The 26,138-nt window shown below is 47.3% G+C and overlaps 1 protein-coding gene across 3 annotated transcripts in view; it reads left to right on the forward strand.

Moving 5' to 3' along the window:
• The window catches only part of TNIK (TRAF2 and NCK interacting kinase), a 149,541-nt gene that overhangs the window by 10,248 nt on the left and 113,155 nt on the right, over positions 1-26,138 (forward strand). For all 3 annotated transcript variants that reach the window (XM_084212666.1, XM_084212668.1, XM_084212667.1), the window contains exon 2: positions 16,742-16,807. In XM_084212666.1, the coding sequence (XP_084068792.1) occupies positions 16,742-16,807 (66 nt within the window). The remainder of the gene's footprint in view (positions 1-16,741; positions 16,808-26,138) is intronic.

Here is a 26,138-nt window from a genome sequence, read left to right on the forward strand (position 1 = left end):
GAAGTAACTGATACGTAGGAACACTGCAGCACCTTTACTTGGCTCTGGGTGACTCTGGCATGAAAAGGCAAAGGTCCTGAGCAGAAATGCAGCTTCTTCTTTGGCCTTGGTTGTGTAGCTCTCCTCCCCAGTGCTGCCTTGACATGCTGTTGCCTGAGGGTGGGGACCCTGATAATTTCCTTCCTGCCAGATGGCCCAGCTCACCAGAGGGCAAGTGCCTGCTGGTGGGACAGAGGGTGGGAGGGAGGGAGGTGGGTTAATGGGTGCTCAGCTGTGCATAGGGCATGAAACCTCTACAAAGCATGGGGAGGGAGGTCTTGGAGGCATCCTGGTGATGGGAGAATGTGAAGGGAGCAATAAAATACTCTGTGGGAAGGTCTCTGGGGTACCACTGATGTAGAGACCTGCAGCCAGGAGCCTGGGGGAGAAGGGTGAAGAGCTGCAGCCTGTGGTCCCATGCAGCGAGGGCTTGGCCAGGCACAGCTTCCCCGCGAACTCCTCGCCTCTGACGTGTGAGAAGTTTTTTATGGCCTTAGGAACTTAGAGTGCTCCTGCAGCAATTGACTTGAGCACTCACTTGTTAATCATCTACTAGCTGTATTAAATGCTTCCTTTTACTGAACTAGTGTTTTTCCTCAATAAATGAGATTTCACAATCCACAGAAGAAGCGAGAGGCTGGTGTGGAGGTGATTGTGACCAGGGGCAGGAGCTCGCCAAGAAGTGACCAGCTCCTGTGCTCAATTGACAGATTGATTTTTTCAGGAAATTCTGTGAAGTGCTGACACCAGAAGTTAACTTGGAAGGGGAGTATTTTTCCCTAGATCTCATAATTGTAGAGAAGGATGGAAAAAGGTCTTCTTGAAAGACCATAATCCAAAGGGCAAATAGAAGACTTCAAGTAGCTTACTGAATTCAGAAGAAAAAATGGAGATAAATGTGTGAGGCTTTGCCTGCCTTCTTCCACAAGTGATAAAACCGAGATCCCTGAGCTGCTTGTGCCATGATTTCATTTTCCAGGTGAGAAGCTGCCTTACCTCTCTTCTGCCACCTGTTCCAAGGTATATTTTGCCCTCTGGACTTTGCCTGTTGGCAGTCCAGACAGGACTGGTGTCTATACAGGATCTTGCTGCCTTAGGCAGCACCAGTGTGGGCACAAGGAGACAGGAGGGTGGTGGTGAAGGGCTCTGGAGGAGAGTGAGGAGGAATGCCCCTGAAGGAAGAGAACTTTACACTTGGATGTTGCTATCAAGGCAGTCTGAGGCAACCAAAGGACATTGAACGTACGAGTTGGTTGCATGGCAGAAAATGGTGTGTAGTACCTTAGGAATAGCTCTCTCTGAGGGGTGGAGGAATGAGACTTCCTGAAGAGAAGCTGCCAGCACAGTGGAACCCAGCTCTTGAGCACATCTGTATTTTGTCTTGCTCGTTTGATAATGATCACCCAATTCTTTATCAGTTCCTGCTTTAGCTGCTCCTGCTGCTGTGGGAGCTCTCAGGAGCTCTCATCATGCCCCTTGAATAGGCAAAAGTTTATCATGTGATTGAACTGGAGGCACACCTTGCAGGTGGGCAGACAATACCCCCCCAAAAATGGAACAGTGTGCTTGACCAGTGAAAAAGGGCAGAAGTTCAAAGCTGAAGGTGGTTTCTCAAGGCCCTTTCACAAGAAAGCTGAAGGTGGTTTCTCAAGGCCCTTTCACAAGAAATGTTGGGTTTGTTTTCACCTGTTGATGTGACCTCTTCTGTGCTGCTGGTGCACAGCAAAGTGCCTGCACAGATGAGATGTCCTCGAGAGAAGATGCAAAAGCTCTGCTCATTATCAGAAACGAGTAAAACCGCTCCAAGCGAATATGGCTGCCTAAAAATAGAAGTGGTGTTGGGGGGAGGGGCTGTCTTCTGTGTTCATTTGCCCTTGATTTTCATGACATTTTGCTGCTCTATATTGTGTGTCTTGTTCAGGAGACTGTGTGTCTTGGTCACACTGGAGTAATTCACAAGAATGTGTGCTTGTGTCAAAAAAACATCCTGAGGAGACTGAAGAGCTTGTTGGGGGTTTAGCAGTTAACTGGCAGAATGCAGTTATTCAGGTTTATTCCCTCATCCTCCTGCCCCTCGCAGGTTCACAGCATGTTCCTTGCTGTGATCTTGAAGGAGTGGGAGGCCTGAAGAAGGGGATGAAGAAGGGGAAGAGGCTCTGGGATGGGTGCTGTGAGGTGGTGGGAGCAGAGGACATCCCTCATGTGTAAGCCTTGCCAGAAAGGACAGTCGTACCTCAGTTGAAGGTTGCAGCATCTACTTTGCAGTTAAGGAAAAAAAAAAAAAAGAGAAAAAAATTACTTATGAGACTTAATTACTGAGTTATTGTTATTCAGTATTTAAAGCCCAAGTTTCATAACTGCCTTGTGATATCAGCATTCATGTTCTTTGTCAGTATTATGCAAGCAGCTCACCTTGTGATCATGAAATACTGAGAAGTGCTTTCTAATGCTCACCCTTGTTTCTCAACGAGTCCATAAAACCTCTTCTGCTTTCCATTAATTATGGAACAATGGGACATTTTCATCTTAAAAAGAGCTGAGCCTTTTTTTTTTTTCTTCAAGTTCTTGAGCCAGCTGCTCCTCTGAGACCTGTCTGTTCCACATGGCTAGATCAGAGTGGACCTATTTTCTGTCCTTCACTGCATTGTCTTTTGCCACTTGGGAGAAAGCAGGAGGTTTGTGGACCAGTCTTAGGGGCAGAGGTCTTGCTCTACTGAAGCAGTTCCAGCTGGTGCTTGGCTGTTTCTGGCACTCCTGTGGTTGGTGTGATCTGCCTTCAAGGTTAACTGAGACAGCTGGGAAAGATGGGAGCAGGTCCAATGGGATAACTCTATTTCCTTCCCAAAAGAGCTGAAATAGTGGCTTGCTTGTTGGTATTCAGTTGTTTTCCAAGTGGAAGTTTGTTTAAACCCAGAAGAAGCCCCTTCTGGCCCCCAGCAGGAGTCGTGCTGTGAGACCCTGGCAGCGCAGCTCTGGTTTCACCTGTGCCAGGTCTGGATTTTCCCCACCTTCCAGATTTTGCAGAACACCAAGAGTAGACCTCTAGTTTTCCTCTTGCTCAGTCCAGTTCTGCCACTCAGTGGCATCCAGAGAGGGAGGGTTGTCCTGTTCTCTGGGGGTTGCCTGTGAGGTGGTTCTGCTGGTGACTCTCCAGAGGTGATGGGGTCTTTTGATATTCTTGGGAGAATCCTGAATGATTTCCTTGACTTAAGGCATGCAAAATTTAATCTTTCCTCTGAGCTTTCTCAAGAAAAAGGAAATTATTGTTTTTTCCCCTCCCTGTAGGGGGAAAGGGTTGAAATGTTTCTCTGAGCACAGATGTGGAGTGCTGAAGGGGATGTGTCTCCAGGCTCCCTGGCCAGTGCTGCTTCCCCACTCCTCCAGACTTTTCCTTATGTACACATCTGGAGATCCATAACTCTTTTCACATGCTAATGAGGACTTTATAGATAAGATCCCCTGTGAGGAAAGGAATGCTAGGAGAGTCTCATAGCAGGGGAAATCAAGGTGAGGAGTGGTCCAACATCTTCCTTAGATTCACTTATGAGCCATGCAGCCCCAGCAGAGCTCAGAGTAGAAGTCAGACCCTTTGGCCTCTCATCCCGTGTTGTGGCCATTAAACTATGCTCTCCTAAGATTAGATAACCTGTGGTTTTAGTGTCTGCAAGTCTTGATGAGCAAATTCCTTTGGATAAATGCTTTTCTTGTATACTTGCCAACACAGAGTGATGTTTGGGACATGAGGGAAGGGAAATAACTTGCAGGCGTCAATTTTCAGGAGATGAATCAGATGAAGAGATAATACCCAACAGGTTAGAGCTGTTGGAGTGGCTCAGTGGTGAGGATCACATTCTGTGTCTCTGGTTTAGACTAAGTGATATGGGAAACCCAAGGTGCAGCTGTACTGCCAGCAGCTAACCATGAGTTTGGATATTGCTGAACAGTCTGGGTCTCTGGCAGTGATGAGGAATGGCACTGGAGTTTGAGCCTTGGGATGGGTGCTAAAGGGATTGGAGTTGCATACTTGGTGTTACCCTGAACAAAAAGTCCATCCTGGCTTTGCATCACTCGCAGTCTGGGAAAGCTGATGGTTGAGTCGGTTTCCCTGCATAATGAATATTCCTTTTCAACACAGGTCTTTCGAGAAGGAAAGGATTGCAAAAGCATCTTGGTGTTGTAGTAGTTTGTCTGTCTTGCTGTAGCCTGAGGCCGTAAGGTGGACCAGAGTTCAGCTGAGCACATACTGCCTTTGGCTTACAATGAAACTGCAGCATCTCCCCTCCCTTCAGACCAGGAGAGACAGTGATGGTCCAGCTGAGTCTGCAAGGAGGGATGAAGTGATGCTCTCTGAGGATTTAGGGTGGCCTGGCAGAGTTTGTTGTACTGTTTATTTTGCTTTATTTTGCTTTATTTTGCTTTATTTTGCTTTATTTTGCTTTATTTTGCTTTATTTTGCTTTCTGTGGCGGTGTGTTGTTGCTGAAACACGTGGATTTGATTGCTGGTTATGAGCATCCTTATCTGCTTCTGTAGCCATTAGCTCTCTGTCTTGCCCATGTGGGAAGCTGTAAGCTGCTTCATCCAATAAGGCTTTTCTTATCTGTTCTGCTGTTTATTGTGTAGAATTGAAATTACTCTAAGAACTATAAAAAAGAGGATGGAGCCTGGGAATTGCAGCTGAGGAGTTGTGTTTCTCTTCCCTGCACAGACCAGTGAGATGTCAGTAGAAAGTATGAATGTCTCCAAGCATCAGCCGAAGCTGAGTTCTTGGTCATGTATAATGTTAAGAACAAAACATATGTCCTGAGATTTCCTTTCCTTACTTTGTGCAGCATCATCAGAGCACCCCATTTGGCCTTTTAAACTCATCAGCCTGCTTGTGAAATATTCAGTAAAGCTTGGGCTGAGTTTGCATCACTGTCAGTGGGTTGCATCTTTTTGGAGTGACTTTGATCGTGCTTACTCCGTGCTGAGTAATTTACAGTCCTCTCCCTCTGAGAGTCTGGCCCATGCAGGCTCTCTTGTTTCTCCTAATCGTAAGCATTTAAGTGGTATTAAAGCTGCTTATCCCAGTCTTGTTTCTGTTTTAGAGTCATTAACACCTCTGCAAAGAAAGTGTAAAACTCTAGTGAAGTCATCTGGTGGCCCTTTGCAGTGGTTTGAGTGGTTCTAGAGGGAGCAGAGGGCTGAGCAGGGTGTTTGGGAGGGGTGCTGGTGGTGCAGTCCCAGGGGTGGGGAGCACACAGGCATGGTGGGGTCACCCTTGGGAGGTGCTGTTCCCCTTCAGTCTGTTGTCAAGGCTCCTTTCTGGGAATGAGAACAGGCACCTCAATCTTTTGTTGAGTTCTTCCTCCACCCCAATTTCCTAGAGGCCAGAAACATCCATCTCTCTGTGTTTGCTGTGCCTCTTTCAAGGACATGTCTCAAATTATGTCAGCAATTTTCTTTTCTATTCTGTTACCTTTACAAAGAGATGTTCAAGGGTGATCCCACCAGGAAGTCATCCAAAAAAACCCAAAGCTGGTTTTGTTCTTCACCTTGTCTGTGTTCCTGTGCAGCAGCTGTGCCACAGTGGTCCGTTCTGCCTCGTGGCCATGGAGAAGTCCAACTCATGCTCTCATTGCTTGGTCTGTCGAGCCAGCTGAGCTCTGCACTAATTAATGGGAAATTGTCATGACTTACGTTAGGCTGGCAGGAAAAATTAATGGGGGTGAATAATAGCACAAGATACATGGGAATCAACGTTTTTCTCCTTGGAGGCTGTAGATGTAATCCACTTAATATTCTGTGGAACACAAGATTAATATTCTTCAGCATAATATATTTGAGGGCTTTTCTTTTTAGTTTGCTGGCAGAGGCATTGCTGCATTGCTAAAGCTGAGGGCAGGGGATTAGGAGGGTGGGAAGGATGCTGACCCAACTTCCAGAGGATTCAGAAACAGAGAAATCTGGCTAGAGGAGATTAAACTTCTTCCTTGCTAGCAGGACTTTTATGCAAGAAGTGTGCCTCACACTGGGACAGCCCCTGTTGAAACCTGGTAGGGTGTCTTTCAACTCTTTGGATGCCTGAATTATTGGGGAATAGATCTGATTTGCTTGGACTGTGTGGTGTGACTCTGCTGGTGGGCTCCCAGCGCAAAGCTGGTGCCTGCAGAGTGTGGAAACCAGCTCCAGCCTTGCACTTGTCCTCCTTCACAACATAGTTTTGCCATGATTTAAACTCATAGAACTGCTAAGCTTCGCAGAGGTTCCTTTAAAATAATAATAAAGCAAAGCCCCTGTTCTTTTTCTTTGACAGGATGGAAAGAATGCAGTGAGTTGCCAAGCTTAAAGAGGAGTAGATACAGCAGAAATAAATAAATCAAGACCATTTATTTTAAGTTGATTAATCTGATATGTTAGTAGTTTTCTAAAATAAAATCTAGCCCTAGAGAGTTTAGCAAATCAAATAACAATAACGGCAATTAATTTAGAAGCAGTTACTAATGTTTCTCATCCCCTTTTCAGATCCTTAAACACTCATGATTAATCTCACATCTTATGACTGTGGGCCAAATCCTCGTGGGGATGTGCAGTGTCTTTCTTGGGTTGAAGGAGGTGGGCCTGAAGAGCTGACCCCATTCCTGGGTATGGGGAAGGACTGTGGGCAGGGCTGAGATGAGTGGCTGGTGGTTGCTGGCACCTTTTGCCTCCAGAAGGAATAGGTCTGATTTTTCAGTTGAAATTCTAATTATTATGGGCTTCCCCACCTGCTTTGTTTTCCTGTCGTGTACTGGTCTTCAGCAGGCTGGTCCCTGTGGTCTTAAAGGGTTTGCTTAGCTGCTCTGTGTGTGTTTATATAAATGTTTCTAGCCTGCTTGTGGGAACTAATAAAAAACTGTGGAGCTCTGCAAAAGGCCAGATAATGTCACAGCTGGTTCCAGGGACCAGAGCTAGCAGAGAGCTCCCAAGGCAGGGAGGTGTCACAGGGCTCCAGTTTGACAGGGAGCACAATGGGTCCCATAAAGCAAAATGTAGTGGTTGGATTTATGGGACATCAAGATGATTTGCAAAGCAAAACCTGCACATCTTCCTGGGATGTGTGGGAGAATGGTCCCTCACCTTGTCTCATCTAAAGTGCTGTTGTAATGCAGATATCAAACGAACTAAAGAAAATAATCTGTGTACCCCTGCCAAGTTTAGTAGTTTGGGGCATTGGGGTTTGAACTAAAAAGCATCTCCCTCAATTTCTGAGTGTTTCACAGCGTAGGAAACCACCAAGAAACACAGAAGACTTGCTATGGGAAATACTTCACACCCTGCCAAAAAACAAATCTTGCAAATCACTTCAGCAACTGTGGATCAACCCTGATTTTAGACTGGTTTTTTTTTTTTGTTTGTTTGTTTGTTTTTTGACATGGATCAGGCAGGAGCTTGCTTTTTGGTGTGGGATGTTGTTTTCCACCCAGTTTGAGTGTCTGTCATGACCAACCTTTTGGACTTCCTGCTGGGTCTGGCATTACTGGAGACAGCCTGTGAAATGTAAATAAAAAGGTCAGAAGCCTTCCTTTCCCCTTCCCCACATCTTGTTAACTCTTGGGTGAGACATGTATTTCTAAATTGAAACATGCAAATTAGTATATATTTGATAATATTTTAAATAATTCTGCTGATTTGTCAAGACAATTCAATGTAAAAGTGAGTTTATATTACAAGGTTTTGGCATACTGTTGGTATAGTTGTGGAGTTTGGAATTTTTCTACAGTCTATCCTCCAGAGTTCTGATCCATTATTTAAAGTGATTTGTTCCCCATATTGTCCTTGCTTGAAACTGCTGCCACTGGAGAGTTATCTGCCTTTCTTGCTAGCCAGCCCCTGTGTGAGGAGCTGATGACAAGTGGCAGGCTGTGGGTAAACTCTTTGAAAAGCACAAAACCAGCAGAGAACTCCATCTCCAGATGATCTGTGAAAACTGGGCTGATGTGAGAAACTCTCAACTGAATCCAGCAGGGTGGTGGTGTTTCTCCAGACATGTGTATAGGGACAAATGTTGAAAAGTAATGGCAGCTGCTTTATTCTGGGATTCAGGGGTTTCTGGAATGCATACCTACATGCCTGGCCGTGTGTTGGTTGTTGCACAGGTCCCTGCTGTTGAAGGCTGTGGTCCATGGGTTGTTGATGCTACAGCCCTTTCATCCCTGACAAGATTTCTGGTCAGCTCAGCCCATAACTGAAAAATAGACATAAGAGGTGCAAAACCATCCTATTTTAAAAAAGCAAAAGGTTTTAAGATTGCTTTTCTTTTCTTGCTCCAAAATGCATCTGGGAGTGAGACATTCTCCTGTTTTAAGCCATCTCTCTGGCCACAGCTCTCACTGCAAGGAGGGAGCAAGGCTGTCATTTCTTGGCAAAGGTGATCCCAGAGGGTGACCCCAGCAGCCTCCTGTGAGGGCTGCAGGAGCTGGAGTGCCTCAGGAAGGTGCAGACTGGCTTCTGTCACCCCTGCAGACACACACAGACCAAGCCCCAAGCGTGACCTGCTGCTGGAGACGGAATGTTTGCCTGTGTGAGAGGGTGCTCCCCTCTCTTGGCACGAGCTTGGCAGCAGCCGTGCTTTACACATCTCCAGGAGTGGGATGTTAAGAGGCTGCAGTTCCCAAAAGAGCTGCCTTGGTAAGTAATTAAACCAACTCCTCCGAGAGCCCATAAACCTTTGACAGTGTTTAGTGGCAGGTAATGATTTCAGCTTGATGCAAACATTTGCTGGCCAAGGTTGAAACTCTTTCTCTGAGGGGTGAGATCTAAACATTTAGGAATAATATCTTATTGGTCTGAAACTACATGAATGACTTCCAGTGAGGAGAGCGTCCAGCTGCTGTGCTCTAATTGATGTCTGCATCTGAAGAAGTGTGGTACAATACTGGTAGTGACTTTAGATCTTCTGGGGGCTATAGATGTGATTTATAATTGGCACTGCAGCTTTTTAGAGACACTGAGCTCAGCCAAGCCTTTTATATATTGCCTTGTTGAAGTTGTGTGCTTGAATTAGGCATATGTTGAAGGGGTTGATGGCGCTGAGGCTGCATTCATCTAGCAAGGCATTGAAAACCTTGGGGTTCACTTAGCAGTTGTGCTTTTGCTGATGCTTCTGGTGTGATTGGCTTCTGGCTCTTCTGGATGAAGAGTCTGCTGTGTACTGGAAGGTGGGCATGTCATGCAGCTGCAAATAATTCATAACAATTCATGGAGTCTGTCCTGGTGATCTGTGGAATGTGCTGTAGAGATTTACAAGGGGGAGAGGAATGGCTGCTTTGGAGGGAAACTAACTTCAAATGGAGAATAAGTATAATTGTGTTGTCTTGAGGGTTATTGAATATCTCAGCATTTTCTTACTGTGCTGAGACTCACAGAGGCCACAAGTTCATCTTCATTAGCCTCAAGTCAAAACTTGCTGCCTTTTGCTTGAGTGACATCAGGAGAGGTGAACTCACCATGTTGTGAAGGAGTGTCAACAACTCTCCATGCTTTTGAAGGAGTGGGAAGGAGGCTTGGACCCTTGTTTTGATTAATGTAAATGTGTAGCTTGTGGGTGGCTTTTCCTTAGCCTGGACTGCTCTGACATGCAACATTGGAGGAAGGTTAATTTTATATATGTCATTGTCATCCCCTCCTGGTATCACTAGTGCATCTTGGTCTGTGGGACCCACCATTTGCAGCGCTATAACTGCATCATTTTGGTTGGAGAAATCCATTTTTTTTCAGGTCAGTATATGTGTTCCTTACCAGCTTAGAGCTCCCACATTTCATATTTGTGGAGAGGGTACAGAATGGCTGCTTTTTCTTTTGACGTGCTAGAAAGGAGAAACTAGGTCAGAAGAACTCTAATTTTGTGTGCGCAAGTTTGAGTCTGTGAGCAGGAAATCTGGAATACTCAGTTTGTTGTAGCTTCAGTGGCTTGGTCCCTGCAGAACCAACTGGGAATGAGCTGTCTATGTGCATAAGGGATTTTGTATTTTTCTTGCCTAAGCACTGGTGTTGGCTATTCCTTTCCTGGCTGGGGGCTACAAATCTACACTTACATCCTAAATTGAACAGGTAATAGTTGAAGAAGTAATACAGTTTTATTGACTGAAAAGCCCAATGTGGTGATTAGTTCTTATTTAATTTTGCTGCTGCCAACTATTGGCAGGTCTTAACATTCTGGAAAGGAAAGAGACGCTCACATGGTGGCTGGAGCTTTATTGCAGTGAGAAGTTGGAGAGGAGAGTGCTGGAGATGTGGGAGAGCGGATTTATGGTTCAGAAAGGGGGAATGGACAGAGCACAGATGTGGCTCTCAGTAGGCCCTGGAAGAGCATGTCCTGGTAGGATGCTGCAGAGGAGTGGTTCAAATAGATTTGTAAACAGGCTTCTCAGGTGTCCAGGGGAGAAATTTTTCTTCTGTTAATAACTTAGCCTTGAGAGCAGTTTTTCTTATGCCGCGTAGTAATGCTGTTTCTTGACTAACATCTTCTTTTAAGTTGCGGAGCTGGGTGTTTGGGGGTGAGGGAGGACAAACTGCTTCTCCAAAATGAAAACAAAGCCCTTGGGGAGTTCATTATTACTCTTCCAAGTAGAGCAGCTTGTATTGCTTGAGTAGGCAGGAGGTGCAGTGGTAGATGGCATTGATGATAGCTTGTTTTGTGAGTCTCTGGATGGGTGGGCGAAGGAGGGGAAGGTACCAAAGCTAGCAGGAGAAGGCGTGAGATTAAACAATCCCTGTGAGAGCTGAGTAACATCCAGTAGTCCAGCATGGTTCTGCTTCATTGCTTGGCTTTTATCTCAGAAATACCTGTGCAGGCTTTTGAGGTTTTTTGCACTGCTTTAATTAATGGGCAGCCTTAGGGCTGTGTCTTTGTGACTGAAACATGAAAAAGTCATGTCCCCAGCATCTTTTTTAGAAAGTTCCCAGTGACTCAGTCAGTATTTTGTTGCCTTGGCCTCTGCCTTCCTGCTTTGTATTAACAATCCTCTCCTGGCTTGTGCAGTCCATCTTCATATTACTCACAGGGCTGTTAACCAGAAGTGCCTTGGAGATGGAGACAGCCAGCTGATTACTAAAAAGCAGCTGTGTCTTCAAGTGCTCTTCAAACCCCTCTATTTTTCTGTGAACTGCGTGTCATTTGGGGTAACTTCCCCAAGGTGATCCAGACCTTATTTTGTCACACTGCACAAGTGATTAAATTCCTGCTGTAGAAGCCAGTGCAGAAAGTGCTGCAAAAGGAGTGAGCTGATGCCCCTTGAGAAGGAATAGCAGGGGACTTTGTAGAGCTCGAGGTTACTGGGGTCCTGATGCCTGGGAGATTTATGGCTGTTTACAGAGTTTCTAAAGCTTCCTTCTAACATGAGAGGTGGCCTCAGAGTAGGGCCCAGCCAGCATTTGGCCTTGGGGAAATGAAATCTGGGCAGGTCTGTAGTGTGAGAACAAAAGGTTTCATCCTTGTACTCGTTCCTTGCGGTGATGCTTTGCAGAATCAGGAGTGTTACTCTGATGACAGTTTTGTCTGTTGATCTCTACTGCTGAGAGACTTTTCTGTCTCTCCTGCACTCCTTGCAGTACTTTTCTCACATTCTGAATCAATGATCTTTCACTTCTGGTTGGAGCTTGGTAGGGTTGGAAAACCCAACTTTCTCTGGGCAGTTGACACCTCAAGACAACCAGTTGGGTTGACAGTGCTGCCTTGCCAAGCTGTGTGATGCCAGGTGGGATGATGGCTTTCCTGGGCTGTCTGGGTGCCATGGCATTGCCATTAGTTTACAAGAGCCAGCTTTTTGGGAAGAATGACCCTCTGCTGCTTCCCAGTGCCAAAATTTGTCTTTGTAACTCCCAGGACTTGTCTAGGCAGGGGCATCTGCACACAGACAGAGCTCCCTGGCTCTCGTGTTGAGGGTGATGAGTAAATGCCTTTGTAAGCCTGCTTTGTTTTTTGTGGGATCTCCTGTTGAGGCTGTTTTATTATGGAGATGTAAGGCAGAGGCTCATAATATCCTGATGCTTGGGAGCATTAGTGCACAGGCTTTATATCTTGGTGGAGATTAAAAAAACTCTTCTGATGCCACTGAGCTGCTTTAGCTGATTCGTGCCTGGGGACACTGCTCTGTTACTGACCCGTAACTGTGCTGCCTCTGGTTACACAGTGCTTTTTCCTTCTCTAGGCTTGTAACATTTGCTTAATGACTGGGTAGCTCCATGATTTTTGGCTGGAAGTTGTCATTAGCTGCTAGAATTGGGGGACTAAGTGCACAATGATTACAGAGGCTCCAATCTCTGATTTCCCCTCCTGTGCATCCATAGCAATGGTGGTTTAATTGGTGTGCCCCTGGGTTCCCCTCTCCTGAGCATCTTTCCACTGTCTCCTCATGTAACCCTTCCTGTTACATCCCTTTTGTGTGGGCTAGAAGGGAGAAAAATGAGTCCCCTTCAAGGAAAACAAGCAGATTTGGTGTACAGGCTGTGTATAAATATTTCTCATGTTTATGGACACCTGCATAGTGGTATTTAAAGATGGCTAACTTGTGTTCTGCTCACTAACAGACAGCACTTGTCTTCTGTTCACCATAGCTAGCACTGATGCACATCTGCAGCCCTTAGCTCATGGGTGACTTAGCCCTGGGTGTGGATATTGCTCTCTGAATAGTCTCCTCAAGCAAAGTGTTGGCTCTTTTGTGCCTTGGACTTGTTGAGACATTGTGGTGTGGGCAAGGACATCTTTCAGCTTTAGTCCTGTGGGTTAGGCAGAAGGGAGGGAGCAGTTTTAAGCAGGAACCTGCCAGACCCACTGTGTGCTCCACGCTGATAAGTCTTCAAAAGGGAGGCCTGTTTTGTTACTGAAATTTGAATACATTCTGCTTTATCATCTACACACAGAAGTCCCTTTTCTGATAATGCACCAGTTTCAAATACACTGTTTACTGAAATAAAGTGGCCTTTTTTGTCCTTACCCATGATATTGCTGGAAAGGATGATGCCTCTGTGTTCTTCTGTGTCTCGGACTGGTTTTAGCCCCTGAAACGTTTGTACCACTGATTTTCTTGAGAGATTAGTAGAAACATAACAATTTCCCATTTGAATTTGAGCCTGTCCTGGATCTACCTGTGGCAGCATAGTCATGTCCTGGCACAAGAGGCAGGTCCCAACCCATCTCTGCCTGGAGGAACACTTGGGTCTGCACAACCCTTGCTGCAGATGCTACTCTGTGAAACATTTCCCGTCCCAATGGGTAGATGAAAAGTCCTCTTGAGTGTTTTGTTGCTTTACAGAGAGAATACTTTATGGAGAGCCTGAGTTTGCTCCTGTGTTTCTGGCACAAGCTCTGAGTAGCAGGGAGAAGGGAAGGACCCTACCTTAGTTAAAGGGATCTTGGCAAAGTCCTCGTGCTACAGCTGTAAAAATCCTTTTCTAGTTAAATGAAACTAATGTAGAGTTGAAAATTATTTGTGGGTTTGTGGGCTGTCTCTCTCCCCCCTGTTTTAAACACTGCACCTTCTTTGCCTAAACTAACAGCTCACCTCATTTTTTCCTTTTATTTGTGGGCTTGTTGTTCAGTGCAGCTGTTTGCAGTGACACGAGGTACAGTAGTTCTTGTGAAGGCATTCTGGGGTGTGGGAAGAGCAGGCTGCAGCACCCTTATCACCTGTGTGTCCCTCCTGGACTGAGGAGAGGGCATCAGCAGAAGGAGGTAGGTGCCAGGCTGGAAGCAGCTGTGTGGGATGAGCTTTGCAGCCACCCCCAGCCTAGTGCAGCTCGGCGCTTCTGTGAGCCCTGATCTGCAGCACAGGCTATATTTGGTCTGAGATTATTCCCTGCTTGGCCTGGATTGGTCCTGGTTGGGGCTCTGCAGGGTGGATTTCTTTTTCCCCTGGCTAACATCACCCATGCTGTGTGCCTCTCTATTTTTCTCCCTCGCTGCCCACTCCAGCCTGCCCGAGCTGCTCTGGTACCCTCCTGCAGCATCTCAGCAGGGGCTTTGTGGGATGTGCAGGATGTGCCCCTGGTACCAGGGACAGCCTATTCCCCAGCAGCCTTTAAGATGCAAATCTCTTTTCTGTGTATCAATCAATCCAGGGGAGGCCAGTGGGAAGCAGGGCTTTTTTTTTCCCTTGCCCACACCATCCTTTGCTGCGTGTTTTCTGGAAAGGCCATTAATAGCATTTTATTCCTGGTTCTAATAGTGGCTCTTGGGGAAAAGCTTTTCCCTTTGACTGCCTGCTGCATGGGAGGAGTGCAGGGTCTGGGAGGAGGGATCCAGCCCCCTGTGCTCCCTGACAGTGCTGGTGCTCCCAGCATGTTGGCTGTGCTGAGGTGGAGCTGCCTGTGGCAGCAGTCAGGGGAGCAGTGTCACTCCTGGCTGTGCTGAGAGATGCCCAGTTACCTTGGCAATGCTTATGGAAAAATGGAGGGAGAAAACAGGATGGAGAGGGGACATTGCAGCAGAGAAACCGCCTGAGACAGGATGGGATGTCAGGAGTAGAGGGTGTGGTGATGGGAGCTATGGGAGAAAGCCCTCCTGGCACAGAGCTGCCCTGGGCACAGTGACAGCAGAGGCATTGTGGGACTGGCATCACAGACAAGCGATGGATGGACTCAGGCAAACCTGTTGGAGCCACAAATGTGACGTTTGCACATGTAAGAGCAGTGAACCTGGGATGGTGGGATGGGGTGCTCTTGAGTTTTAGGATTTGTAGAAAGCGGTTGGAAAACATATTGCAAAAAAGAGTTCTTTTTATCAGAAATGGCCAGCTGCATCCCTGGATGTTTCTCCAAACCTCCTAAGCATATGCCCTAGGCACAGCTTTCTTCTGCCTTAATCTCCTAGTAAATATTCAAAAATAGATATACTTGTAGCACTGGAAAAGCCTCTTTCAGAGTTGTTTCAGCACTGCAGAGAACAACCCTTAGGAAAGAAACTCAAAAAATAAACAGCAGCTGCTGCCATGTTTCCCCTTACCCCACCTCCTCACCCAGTGTGGAAACCCGGTGTCAGTTCCCTTTCCCATCCACTCCTGGCATTTCCCTGCCTGGTACCAAGGCAGCAAAACCCACAGGCTATCCACACCCAGCTGAGATGCTGCATGCTGGAAACCTGTTGTGCTGCAGCTTCACCTGTGTCCAGCCCAAGTGTGTGGATGCAGGTGTGTTTGCACCGGGGCAGACGTGTCCTCGGTGGTCTCCTCCAGCACAGCTTCCCTGCCCTTTGCTGCAGATGGTCCTGCTGAAGGCTGAGTGGGGTTCTCACCCTGGAGTACCCCCAGGGTTCCCCAGGCAGCCTGAAGAAGCTGCTGATACATGATGGAGGAGCAGGCAGAAGGGGGATGTGGCATTTCTGAATGATCAGAAGGGTTGCTGTCACCCTGTCACGGAGCGGTGCCAAACCCCGGCCGCTCCACGGCAGCACGGCTTCCTGGCTGGGGGGAAAGCTGCCCCAGCCACGTCAGGACTCAGATTATCTTACTTTTGTGGTACTGTTACTGGATGAACCTTGCTTCTCAGCTTCTCACAAAGATCCAGTGTTTGACTTTTGGACCCACGAGCATCTTGAGTTCATGCAGCTTTGTAATGAATGAAACCTCTGTGTCTGTAATGCGGTGGTGGGTGTCCATCTCCTCTGGCTGATCCTCCTTGGGAGCTATCCCTGGGAGCTGGTATCCCTTGGCTCACTGGAATGCTAAATCATCCAGCAGCTCAAGTGACTCAAAACTTAGCAGGGAGGATGAGGATGGGTGGTGGTGTGGGAGACAAGGTCACCCCTGGGGTGGATGGGCTCAGGGACACACAGACCCCAGGGATGTCAGGGTGCCTCCACATCTGCCAGCTTCCAGGGGGATTGTGCTCTCCAAAATTGGAGTGATGAGTACAGGAAAAGGAGGAGGAGCAGGAGAGTATAAATAAAGCTTCTGGAAGGGGAAAACCCACCGAGAGGAGAAAATAGCAGCACTGGTTTTTCCTTCTTTCCCCACCCTCCCTCGTACCTCACTGCTCGTATCGTCTGGACTGTGCTGGTGGGTGCACATGTGTGTGTGACTGCACTTCCCCTGGCTGAGCACATGCCAAGTGCAGGGGGACCTGGGGACAGGATTTTGTGCTTTGTTGCCACCTTTACAAAGTATTGTGTCCTCATACAGCATTGCCTTGGAGCTGCTCATCTCAGCTGGCAAACCGGGATGTCAATAGCTAGGCTGCACCAAACCAAAAATGGCCTTTAGACCGAGTAACACTGATGCTGCTGACCCCAGAAATAGACCTGGAAACCCCTGCTTTGAGCCCCAGAATGGCATCCAGCCAGTTGGATTGTTTTATTCCAAAGCTGAAAATCTAACTTCTAATAGCAAATGTTTCCTGTTGCATTTAAAGCATGCCCTGAGTATTCATAGATCAAGCAGATGACAGTCAAATGGAGGGATGCTCACTCACAGGCACCTGCCTGGCCTCACCCAGCTCAGGTGCTGGAGGTGGGCAGCACCTGGCAGGTTTGTGCTGCCCAGAGTGTTGGGGCTGCCCACACAGGGCTGTCACCTGGACAGTGCCACGCTTCTTCTCATTGTCCCTGTATTTCCCATCCCTGGTCTGCCTGAAAACCTTAAACCACTCAAAGCCCTTGTCAGAGAAATGCTGATCTTCATCAAACGTTTATTTTTTCAGAAGTCTATAAATATTGCTTATTTAACATTCTTTTTCTTTTCTCCTAGGATCCTGCAGGAATCTTTGAATTGGTAGAGCTCGTTGGCAATGGTACCTACGGGCAGGTCTATAAGGTAAGAGTTCCAGCTGAAGTGAAGCTGTTTGCCTTGGCTGTGTGTTGAACATGGAGCATCCCAGCACATCACCTTGACTAGGCTTTGAGCATTTCAAACCTGACAAGAAGCCTTGCTGAACTCTGACCCTTTGGTCTTGTGTGCAAGTACCGTGTAGCACACAGAGCTCTTATAATGAGCAATTCACGTTAGCTCTGAAACTGTCACAAGAAAATGAATTGCTTTTTTTTTCTCCCCCTTTCCCCCCAGTTGCTTTTTATTGATTAGATGATGAGGAGGGAGTGAGAAGTCTGTGCTTTAATAGCTAAATCTCGATCTCGTCTAAGAGCTGAGTTTACAGCTGCAATAGGCTGCCAAATGAGTTTGCTACAGTCTAGTGCTCTGTTTGCACACAGGCTGGCTGCCATCCTTTCCACTGGCAGGAACCTGCTACAGGATTAAATACTATTAAAATGTTTTTATTAAAGTGCCAGTTACAGTCAGTAGGATTGCTTTAAATTTTTCTGAACATCTAGAAGCAGCAATCCAGATGAGAATAGTGAAGGGACTGTGGAGAGCAGGAGAGGATTTTAAAAGCCTGAACTTCTTTACAAGAATATTTAAAATGCCCTTCTTCTGTATTATATCACCTGTCCCAAACACTTCTTAGCTTGGGGGATTTCTAGATTTTGTTATCTTGGTGGGGTCTTTTTATGGACTGTTCTTGTGCATTTGGGGTGGGATTGAATTATTTCAAAGTCTGGGGTTATCTGTGTTTATATGTGGTGGGGCGATGTTTCTTGTCATGGTTGCATGAGGAATTTGCCAACTTTTATGGTTCTGCTGGGAATCAGTGCCTCCCCTGGGCCTCATTCTCCAAGAAACTCCTGTAAGTGTGGGCACAAGTGCTGTGTACACGTGTACTCATGTGTGTGTGGGCACACAGAGATCCTGTTTACCCGTCATGCCCATGTTTCATTTTGATTATAGAAAAGAATATACTCATGTGCTCCTGCTCGGTGGTTTTGGAGACACAGCTCTTGCTTGTCATGCTCTAAAAGACAGCGAGCTGCCCCTGCTGAAGAGAATGGCGTTCAAAGAGCCAAGATTCCCCCATCCTCCTGCTGCTGTAATCCTGTCAGTAGAAGGATCAAGGGATTGAAGTGAACTGAAGATGAACTGTAACTTTTGGAGTTTAAACGTGGAGTGTGAATTTTTGAACTGAAACAGATTTTATAAAAAATAAAAACAAAAACAAAGGAAAACCTGCCCCACCCCAAAACTGTTCTTATCAAGGTTATATTCCAGGGATCCTCTTCCCCTCTGATATTCATTGTTCTCCCTGCCATAGGAGCTCCCTTCTGAACTGTTTTTCTTCTCAGCTGCTAAAATAACGGTGGAAGGTGACCTAATTTTAACTGGTTCATATTTGTAACAATCTGTGGAAACTATGTGCCTGTAACGGCCTTTTCAAAGCCTCATATTTTTGTGGAGAGCAAAAAAGGGAAATAAGCTGGTGCTGCTGGTTGTGTGGCTCAGCTGATCAGGTTTCCTCTTGCTGGGTTCAGTTCTTTCTGTGTGTTACCTCAAAGGAGACAAAAACCACCCAGAAATGTCCCAAGTGTAGGCTGAACGTTTCTGTGTTCCTTTTTCCCGTGCTGTACAAGAGGAAAATCCTCCTCCTAACTGTTTTTAACGTGCTGGAGTAACTGGATTGTCCTCGGCGTGATTCACGTGGTGCCGGTGCCAGACGGGATGGTGACGGGGGTGGAGGGGAAAACGTTGCTGTCCAAACCAAATTAGTAAGTATTGAGGTATGAGCTCAGGCTAAGCCTGACTTCACAGCTCTCCTAAACTGAAGTCCTGGAGTAGCACACGCTCTATAAACAAAAGGAGACTTTGATATAAAACATACATAACTGTTTATGGTGTCCCACCCTAAAACCCAGTGTGGAAATAAGATCTCTGTGATTCTTTTTCTCCAGATACCACCGCTGTATTTATCTCTTGCAGCAAAACAAATGGATCAACTTTCAAGACACACAGACCTTCTGGCTCCATTCTAAATCAGCCCTTAGAAGTGATCCATACCTAGGAGCAGCATCCTCTGTAATTAGAGGGTTGTTCCATTGCTGTTTCCAAACCCATCTCAGGCAGGGCTGGACTATTCACAGAATCATTTAGTTTGGAAAAGGTCTTCAAGATTGAGTCCAGACAATAACCCAGCGCTGCCAAGCCCACCATGTCCCTCAGTGCCACATCTGTTAAGTCCCTGCAGGGGTGGTGACCTACCCCTCTGTGCTGTGTTACCTGAGGTGCACCATTGCTGCCCTCCTAGAGGCTGTTGCACCTCTGGTTGTGTTTTTGGGTGCTGCTGCTGGCTGCCAGCCCAAGCTCTGCAGGTCCAACCCCTGCTCTAAGCCAGGAGCAGCCACCTGGTGAGCATCACTCCCCCTTCTCATGGCTGGTCCCTCTCTGAAGCAAGAAAAGCAACTTTGCAGTTGGAAAGAGGCAGAAGTGAGATGTTTATTCCAGGCAGGGGATGATGTTTTGTGTCTGTGCACTGCAGCCTTGATGTTTCCCCTAGAAAATCTGATACAGCAGCAATGTCTAACACTGCTGCATGGCCACGTTTGTGCTGGAGACTGCAGGTGTATCGGTGATAACCAGCTGGCTTGCTCAGGACCTGGGGGGAAAATGTGCAAGGTGCAACTTGCCATTGATCCCATGGGATAAAGGGCATGGTTATGTTCTTCTTACAGCTGAATGATCTCTCAGCTCGGCAGGGTGGGGAGCCTTGAGAAGTGTCTGGGAATACCACAGTAACAGGAGCCCTCGGAGAGCAGAGATTCATGGAGCCAGCCTCAGCATCTGCTGGTTGGAGTGGCTGGGGAGCCCCTGGCACAGCACATGCCTTCTCCTTGCTCGTGGGAGGAGAGTGGTGTTGGCCAAGCCTGGTGCACCCTGAGAGCTCCCAGAAGGAGGGCACCACTGCCAGAGCGTCTGCATCAGGATGCAGCTGCTGCTTTGTTTCTGCTTTCTGGGTCATGGTTTGAAGATCCCTTTCAGGTGGTTCACTGTGCTCCTGTGAATCAAAGACTTGTTTTCTGAGCCTTGTGCTTGAGGCAAAGGCCATGGGTTCTGTTTGACCTCTGTATTTTCAAGTAAAGGTCTTTCTTTGCTCAGAAGAGCAGGTTAAAATATCCCTTTGGTTCTTCCCAGCTCTGGCCGTACCCCAGTGACACCTGGGCACTGCAGGAGCCCTCGGCAGTGACCTGCTCTGCTCTCACCTCTCTGACCCCATACAAGCTCCTCACTTTGGAAAAATGCAGAAAGAAATAACATTCCTTGTTCGCTGCTTAACAATCTCTTGTGAATAGCTCGATTTTTATTTTAATGAGGGACTGCACTGGTGATGATTTATCTCTCTAATTGAATCGGAAGCTTTTCTTTATTTTCTAATAATCCTGCATCTAATGTTACAGATTGTAAACTGGTTTTGATGAAAGACTGAGAACTTGCTGGCTTCTGTGCCAGACATTGTTGCAGTAGTGAATTTTTCTGTCCTTGGATTTTATTTCTGTTATAGGTATTTAAGGAAATGACTATCAGGAATACAATGAGTTGGACTTGGGGAATTAAGCCTTTGCCTCACTGGTTTTTAGCTGATGGCTGAAAGCAACTCTAAACACAAAACTCACCAGGATCCTTCAGAGCATTATCTAAACTGTGAGGAAATGCTGCTTTTATGTCCCAGAACATTATTATTGCTGTTTATTTCTACTCTGCATGAGAGCAAACAAATACTCCTTAAAATACTGTGTGTGCTTAGATTGTCTGGATAGATCAGGGCCATAACCAGTGGGGTGTCCAGCACCAATAACTACTGGGGTTCAAAGGAAAAGGACACTGGGCTACTCAGAAATACATGCCCAATAGATGGGTGCAAAGCTTGGGGACATATGCAGTGGGCTACTTACTGTGCATTGAGTAAGTGGAAAACCAGAGCAATCCCCCAGTGTTTTTATGGGCTTAGCCAAGGCCATTAGCACAGTGGCCAGTGGATGGTATCAGCCAGGAAGGATTTTGATGCAAACCTTCACAGTAGTGAGGGAAAAAAAAATCAGGAAATAGATCAGATGGTAACCTTTGTACCTCTCACCTTGTGTGTTTTACAGTATGGAAGTAAATGATGTTGAGATCACATATTCACGTGCTTCTTCCCCACTGTGCCAGGAGGACAGTGGTCATTAATGCCAGATCCTGCTTTGCCTGGTGCCCTGGGGATGTGGCTCTCCATTTACAGCTTCAGCAAGGCTTTATTTTACAGGGTACAAGATAGAGTATGTGGGCACCTCTGTAACAGCACAATAACTATTGATTGCTTAATTATCTGGTAAATGCCATATAATCAGCAAGCTATTACGCAGCAATAGTCTGTGCTCTCATTTAGAGCATGTGGGATCCACGTGCCTCCCGTGTCAGCTGTGGCCCTCCAAGGAGCTGCTTTACCATCCCCACCTGATGGGGCAGGGCAGGGGAATCACCCCTGGGAGCCACGCCAGGGCAGGTGGAGCACCTCTAAGTCCTCTGCCAGCCCAAGTGAGGCAGCTGTTTAAGGAAATATGGTTTTTGCAATTGCTTTTTGTTGTCTCTCTGTCTGGAGTACAATACACATGGGAGAAGATAGAAGAAATGCATCCCAGGGTCTTCAGTCAGGACTTAATTTATTGCCTTGCTGGTACTTGCCAGAAGTCAGGGCCAATCTACCTGGAGGTAAATGCCCAGGTTTGACCTAGTAGGTGGAGATGTTGAGGTGTGTGGGTATTAGAAAGTAAGTAAAATATTTGAAATCCAAGTCACCTGTTGCTGGAGAGCTGGGAGCAGCAGGGCTGCTGGGACAATTTGGTTCCTGAGACAAACCTGTGGGAATGTCCCAGGCACATTCTATCAAGCCTGTGTGTGAAGGTGTTGTCTTGGGGTTTGCAGATGCGACAGGAGGAGGGATAATGTGTGTCCTGCACTCCTGGGTGCTGTATGTGCACTCCATGCACAGTGACATCCTTCCTCCTGGCATCCCCAGGCATTTCACCAGTGCAGGCTGGTGGGGTAGCAGGTAAATATCCTAAAGAAAGACTTTTAGAAGACTCATTTTTCCTTTAACTTCTTTTTGAGGATGGATATGAGAAAATAGAGTGGAGTCTGTGCCTTGTTTAACTTGTCTGACATCTGTCTCAGTCTGGCTGCTGCTGATCAAGTGCTGGGCCCTTGCATCTGCCCTGGTGAGAACAGAAACTCTGCAGGTTCCTGGGTCATTAATAGGAGTTCAGATAATTAGCCTGAGTGAAGAATGACAGTAATTGTTTTTAATCATTGTCTCCCTTTCTGAAAGGCTGATGGTCAATAGCTCGATAATTAATCACTGCTGCTTTATCCGTGTGGAAGAGGCCACCATGCTGCACACAATTAATATTTCCTGGGGATTGTTGCTGTAAAGAATCAACTGTAGTTTACATACAGAGCTTTTATAGCTGCAGACTGACTGCTGTGCCTTGCTTGAGAGGCCAGACTGAAGCGTGCACACCAGTGCCTGCAGAGCAGGTCGTGCTGCCAGCCACCCTTGTCCCAACACCTGGCCTGCTGTGCTGGATGCTGGTCCTGAGCACACCAAGGGCACCTGGTGCCCCCATTCCCAGGCTGCTGAAGGAATTCAGAACCCCATCATCTTGCAGTCTAAACAAGCAGCTCTAACCCTAGACAGCTGTTGCATTTGAAGGAGCACTGTGAGCATTTCTCTTTTCCCACCTTCATGTTTATAAAATGAACTGTGATGTTGCAAGGTTGGGTGTGATTTGAGCATTGGTGGTTTTGGTGTTGTATCCTCAGCTTTGGGTCTTTTTTTATGTTTTCAAGCTCTTCAGAGGCTGCTTTTGGTGCAGGCTGAGTGTACCCACACATGTGTGAATGTGTGTAGCCATCCCTCCTCATGCTCTGATGATCCCTCTGGTTTGGGAAGCTTCCTGGCTTTTCCATGGTTTGGTGCTGCTCTGAGAGCCTGCTCCAGGGGACTGAGGCAGGGAAGCACTTTGTGTCAGCCCATCCTGCCCTGTCCCAGGCTCTTCCTTCCACTGGGATGGTTTTGGTGTTGGCTGGAACGCTCACACCCACATCCACACACAGACCCTTGTGGGTGGGCGTTGGCTGCTCATCACCTTCAAGGTCAGGGATGGTCAGAGTGTGGAATGGATTTTCAAGACTTACAAGCTGCTTTATAATCCTTCTGTATTACAAGCACAGCATTAAATATTAAGCCATTGTTTCTGCTGGGATGGCTCCGTGTGCCAGCAGAGAGGATGGTGGTGCTGCTGCTGGGTGGGGATGCTCACCAGGGCTGGGGTCTCCACTGCTTCCACAGGCACCACCTCACAGGTGGTGCTGGGCTTTTACCAGCTCTTTCTGGGTTGCAGAAAGGGGCTGGGCTGGAGTACGGGTGTGTGATAACTCCCGTAGCCTTATCAGAAGGAAAATGGGCAACCTCAATGTATCAGCTTCCCCACGATGTTATAGTAGCTCTGGAGGAGAAGGTCCTTTCCATGCTGACTCAAATGGAGTGTGTGTGTTTCTGGAATGCAGATTTGTTTTTGCCATGCAGGCAAGGAAGTCTGAACTGGAAAGTGCTTAAAATGATGCTTCATTCTTATTTAAAAAAAAAAAAAGAAAAAAAAAAAGGCAAAAGCTTTGTTACCAGAGCAACTGGTACATCTTGTGCTGCTTCATTTCTCTGAAACACAGAGCGAGCCCTCAGCCCTCCCCCCCCCCGACAAGAAACCAGCCCCCACACACCTACACACCAATATGTCACATTAGCTTTGCTGCTTTCTGAATAATGTAGGGAAAGGTGCTTTTTCAGTCCTAGAGAGAATGCAGGTTATAAAAGGTGATTAAAAATGTCTCTGTATTGCCTCCCTTTAAATCCCTGTTCCCTTTCCCTCCCTGCTGAGTTTGTGAAGGGAAAGGGCAGGGTGAAGGTCAGGAGCAGACTGGTGTGTCTGTGGAGTGACATTTGTCCACTCTGCCTTGCATTGCTGGATGCTCTGATTCTGTAAATACTGCGCAGCTTTGCAGGACAAAAAAAAATATCTGCAATGTCTTAGGGTTCAAAAAGCTGCTTTTGAAGAAGCCAAGTAAAGTCAGTGGTGCTGCAAAGCGTGGGGAATGTGGTGGTGGGGTCTGCAGTGCCATTTGTGTGGGTGCCAGGCATGGACAGGGACAGAGGGAGAGCCCCCTCCTTGGCCTGGGGGCATTACAAGGTGCTCTGTGCAAGCAGCTGCTTTGCTGATCACAGGAGCAAGCACCGTGTCCAGTGCCACATTCCCTGTCCCAGAGGAATGGCTGGGCTGGGAACTCAGACTGGGCTTTTGTCAGATCTTCAGTGGGGGCACTGAGAGTGAGAGGTGAGGGTGCAGGGTCTGGGGGAGGCGTTTAGCAAAGAGCCAGCGTTCAGAATTGGGGTTATTGCGTGTGAAAGCAGCACTCTCTGTTTTGGGAGGGGAGGTTCTCGTGTGCCGAAGCTCCCACTGCTCTGCTCGCTGTAGTGTCTCCCCAGCAGTGTGTTACAAGGGTGGGGCTGTGGCTGGTGGGTGCTATAAGGTGTGGGTGCTGTAAGGCTCGGGGGGGTTACAAAACACGTTTGCTGTTGGGTTATGGGAACCCTGGGCTGCAGGGCGCAGGTGAGGAGCTTCTCGCTCTCAGCAGAAGCTGGTACCTGCTGGTTTTTGCGGTTGTAAACTTGGATATTGTACTTAAGAAGTAACAGGCTCTTGTAGTGAATTGAAGCCTGGTGCAGGGAGCTGGGGGCCAGAACCTCCCTGCTGTGGACTTCTCCAGTGACCTTTGCTAAATGCCTCCTCTCTTCTCTTTTCCCATCTTTCCCATCCCTGTCCGTACCCTTTTCCTGATATAATCAGAAAGAGAGCAGCACTGGGGTGGTTTGGGGGGCAGAGCTCAGAGCTACTGGGTGGTTCCAGCATTGGAAATCAATCTCTGAGGCCATGGGGAGGCTGGGTGCCCCTGCTCCAACATTTTGGAAACAAAATGCTGGGAGCAAGGCTGATTCCCAGAGGAGCAAGTACAGCAGCTGCTGCTAGGTCAGCTGAGGAAAACAACCGAGAGAAGCACTGAAAAATAGGTTTTGGAGCTGGGAGGTGTTTTGTTCCTCCCAGCTCTGGAGGTGCCACTCTCAGCTAGGAAGGCACTTTTTAGAAAGCTTAGAGAAGGGGATGGGAGGAGCAGCAAGCTGTAAACGCTGGTCCAGGCTGTGGATTTGAAGCTTTTGCAAATGCTGTGGTGTTTGTCTTCAGAGACGTTTCTCGCTTGTCATTTTTTTTATGTCACTTCAGGTTTTGATGCAGCTTGGCTTGTGGCTGACCCTGAGGACTTGGAGGCAAGTGATGCCTACAGGGAGCTGGCTGGAGCTCTGCAGCTTCTCCTGGTTATGCTTTGAAGGCTCACTGCAGAGAGAATGGTGCCTCTCTTCAAATCTGCTCTTTATTCTTAGGTTTACCTGGGAAGCCCTTTACACTAATTACCTAAAGATGGAAAGTGCCAAGCAAAAACAGCCTGCTTCCAAATGTTGTGGGATTTTTTTCCTCTTCTTGCATAAGAAAGGCAGATTGGTGTAAATTTTTTTTTGGTTTTGTTTAAGTCTTCATATTTTTTGTGTGTCTTTAGGTGTCTTAAATTCTTGTGTTGAAATGTGCACAAGGAAAGTGTGTGGCTAGAAGCCCAGCTCCATCCTCACATGCCCTTGTCTCCAGCCCATCTCAGCCTGTGTGTAGGTGGCTGGGAAGGAGGGCAGTTTGGGCTGCAGACAGAGCTGCAGTTAGCTGGATGTGGGGGAACCTGAGCCTTTGTTAGCACCAGCTTTGGTGATCCAGCCCAGAGAGTCCTGTCAGGTGCCGCAGCCACCTCTCCCTGTGCCCAGGGCTCACCCTTGGATGTGGAGCATCCCAGCCCACAGTCACCTGCCTTGGGCTGGTCTCCAGACCTGTGCACTGATGTCCCAGTGGTTGCTGGCATTCTCTGACTTCTCTCCCCAAGCTTTTTTTGCTCTCCACTGGAGTAGGGCAGTGCTTTTAAAGAAGTGTTGGTAAATGCTCCTTTTTCATGTGTCCCCTTGTTTTCCCCAGCAGAGAGGTTGTGATGGGATCCATCCAGGAGACTCAGATAAGGCCTGCAGGCTTGCAAGAGGATGAGAAATTGAAGTGCTGCATTGGGGCTGGTGGGCTTCCTCTTGGTGTGAATCTCTGATTTAGTGTGGGGCTGTAGGATCCTCCTGGGTTGTTGGGCTGCT

The sequence above is a fragment of the Fringilla coelebs genome (assembly GCF_963513975.1).
Source record: "Fringilla coelebs genome assembly, chromosome: 10".
Classification (NCBI taxonomy): domain Eukaryota; kingdom Metazoa; phylum Chordata; class Aves; order Passeriformes; family Fringillidae; genus Fringilla; species Fringilla coelebs.